The sequence below is a fragment of the Cebus imitator genome, unplaced genomic scaffold, assembly GCF_001604975.1.
Source record: "Cebus imitator isolate Cc_AM_T3 unplaced genomic scaffold, Cebus_imitator-1.0 Scaffold630, whole genome shotgun sequence".
Taxonomy (NCBI): Eukaryota; Metazoa; Chordata; class Mammalia; order Primates; family Cebidae; genus Cebus; species Cebus imitator.
In genome coordinates, this window is record NW_016107945.1 from 9,742 (window position 1) to 11,053 (window position 1,312).

Sequence of the window (1,312 nt, forward strand, 5' to 3'; positions counted from 1 at the left end):
CAGAGTCAATCATACAAAATATGACAGATACATGGTAAAAGGAAACTCACAATCAACAAATCAGAAATGCTGAGAAACTCGTACTCTGGCTTCACAGAGGCACTCTAGTCTCAGACAAGTTCCTGTCTAGGCATTCATATATTTGACTGTGACTTGTGGGAGTACCATTTTCACAAGAAATTTGCAAGGATAAATATGAAGATGAATACTGTTTTTTTTTCTTAAAGATAATTTAATATACTGAAAAGTTATTTCCAAGAGGGCATAAAAATTTATATTGTTCTTTCCTCTTCAAATAGGTTATGTGGGTATGCAATTTATGTCGAAAGCAACAAGAAATCTTAACCAAATCTGGGGCATGGTTCTTCGGAAGTGGCCCTCAGCAGACAAGCCAGGATGGAACCCTGAGTGATACAGCTACAGGTACTGGCTCTGAGGTACCAAGAGAAAAGAAAGCACGACTCCAAGAGCGATCTCGATCTCAGACGCCCCTGAGCACAGCAGCTGCTTCCTCCCAGGACAGTGCTCCTCCCAGCGCACCACCAGACAGGAGCAAAGGCGCTGAGCCCTCGCAGCAAGCCTTGGGGCCTGAACAGAAGCAGGCTTCATCCAGGTCTAGAAGTGAACCTCCTAGAGAGAGGTAATAGTTCTTTCACCCTGTAAGCAAAAGTCAAGGTTTTGCTAGGAGAACAAACCCATGTTCAAAACTTTAACTTCTACTAAGAGGAATATGTGGAAGTAGTACTTCTCAGGCCACACATGGAAAAGCATCAGGCCTGAGTGGTGTTGTCTATCTCTAGAATGTATTCCTTAGGAGATCTTTGTTGAAAAGCTTTTCTTTCTTGTCATGCACAGACGTAAACATGAACTAAGTCACCCAGCTGAGCTACCGACTTCCAAGGGTGAACTCAGAAAAGTTCTTAGATCATATTTCACTTAAAACTAGCCCTTTAATTAAGTGTGCTCTGAGAGGATGTGATGGGGGAATCTGACCTATTGGAAAGTATATGTGGACATATCAGAGAAGCCTTCTTTAAGGAAATTTCTTTTATGCTGACCTCTAACGAGTGACTTTGGGATTAACCAGGTTAGGATGGGTGCTCCAGGATCTGCACAGGCATATGCCCTGAGGGAATAAGCCCAATGTGAGGACCTCCTAAAGGATAGCTACTGGCTACAGTGCAAGAAGTAGAGGGAATGTTGGGGAGAAAAGGCTGGTGAGGTAGTGAAGGGACAGGTTACATTTTTTTTTTTTTTTCTGACGGAGTCTCACTCTGTCTCCAGGCTGGAGTGCAGTGGCACAATCTCGGCT

The 1,312-nt window shown here is 43.5% G+C and overlaps 1 protein-coding gene across 27 annotated transcripts in view; it reads left to right on the forward strand.

The window, feature by feature from the left end:
• The first annotated feature begins 292 nt into the window (after window positions 1–292).
• LOC108295309 (regulating synaptic membrane exocytosis protein 1) overlaps window positions 293–1,312 on the forward strand; it is a 224,059-nt gene continuing 223,039 nt past the window's right edge. For 26 of the 27 annotated variants that reach the window (XM_037734512.1, XM_037734514.1, XM_037734516.1 and 23 more), the window contains exon 1: window positions 299–640. In XM_037734512.1, coding sequence (XP_037590440.1) covers window positions 303–640 — 338 coding nt within the window. In that variant the 5' untranslated portion in view covers window positions 299–302. Of the gene's footprint in view, window positions 641–1,312 lie in introns of all 27 variants that reach the window. The other variant, XM_017517439.2, reaches the window with a different exon arrangement.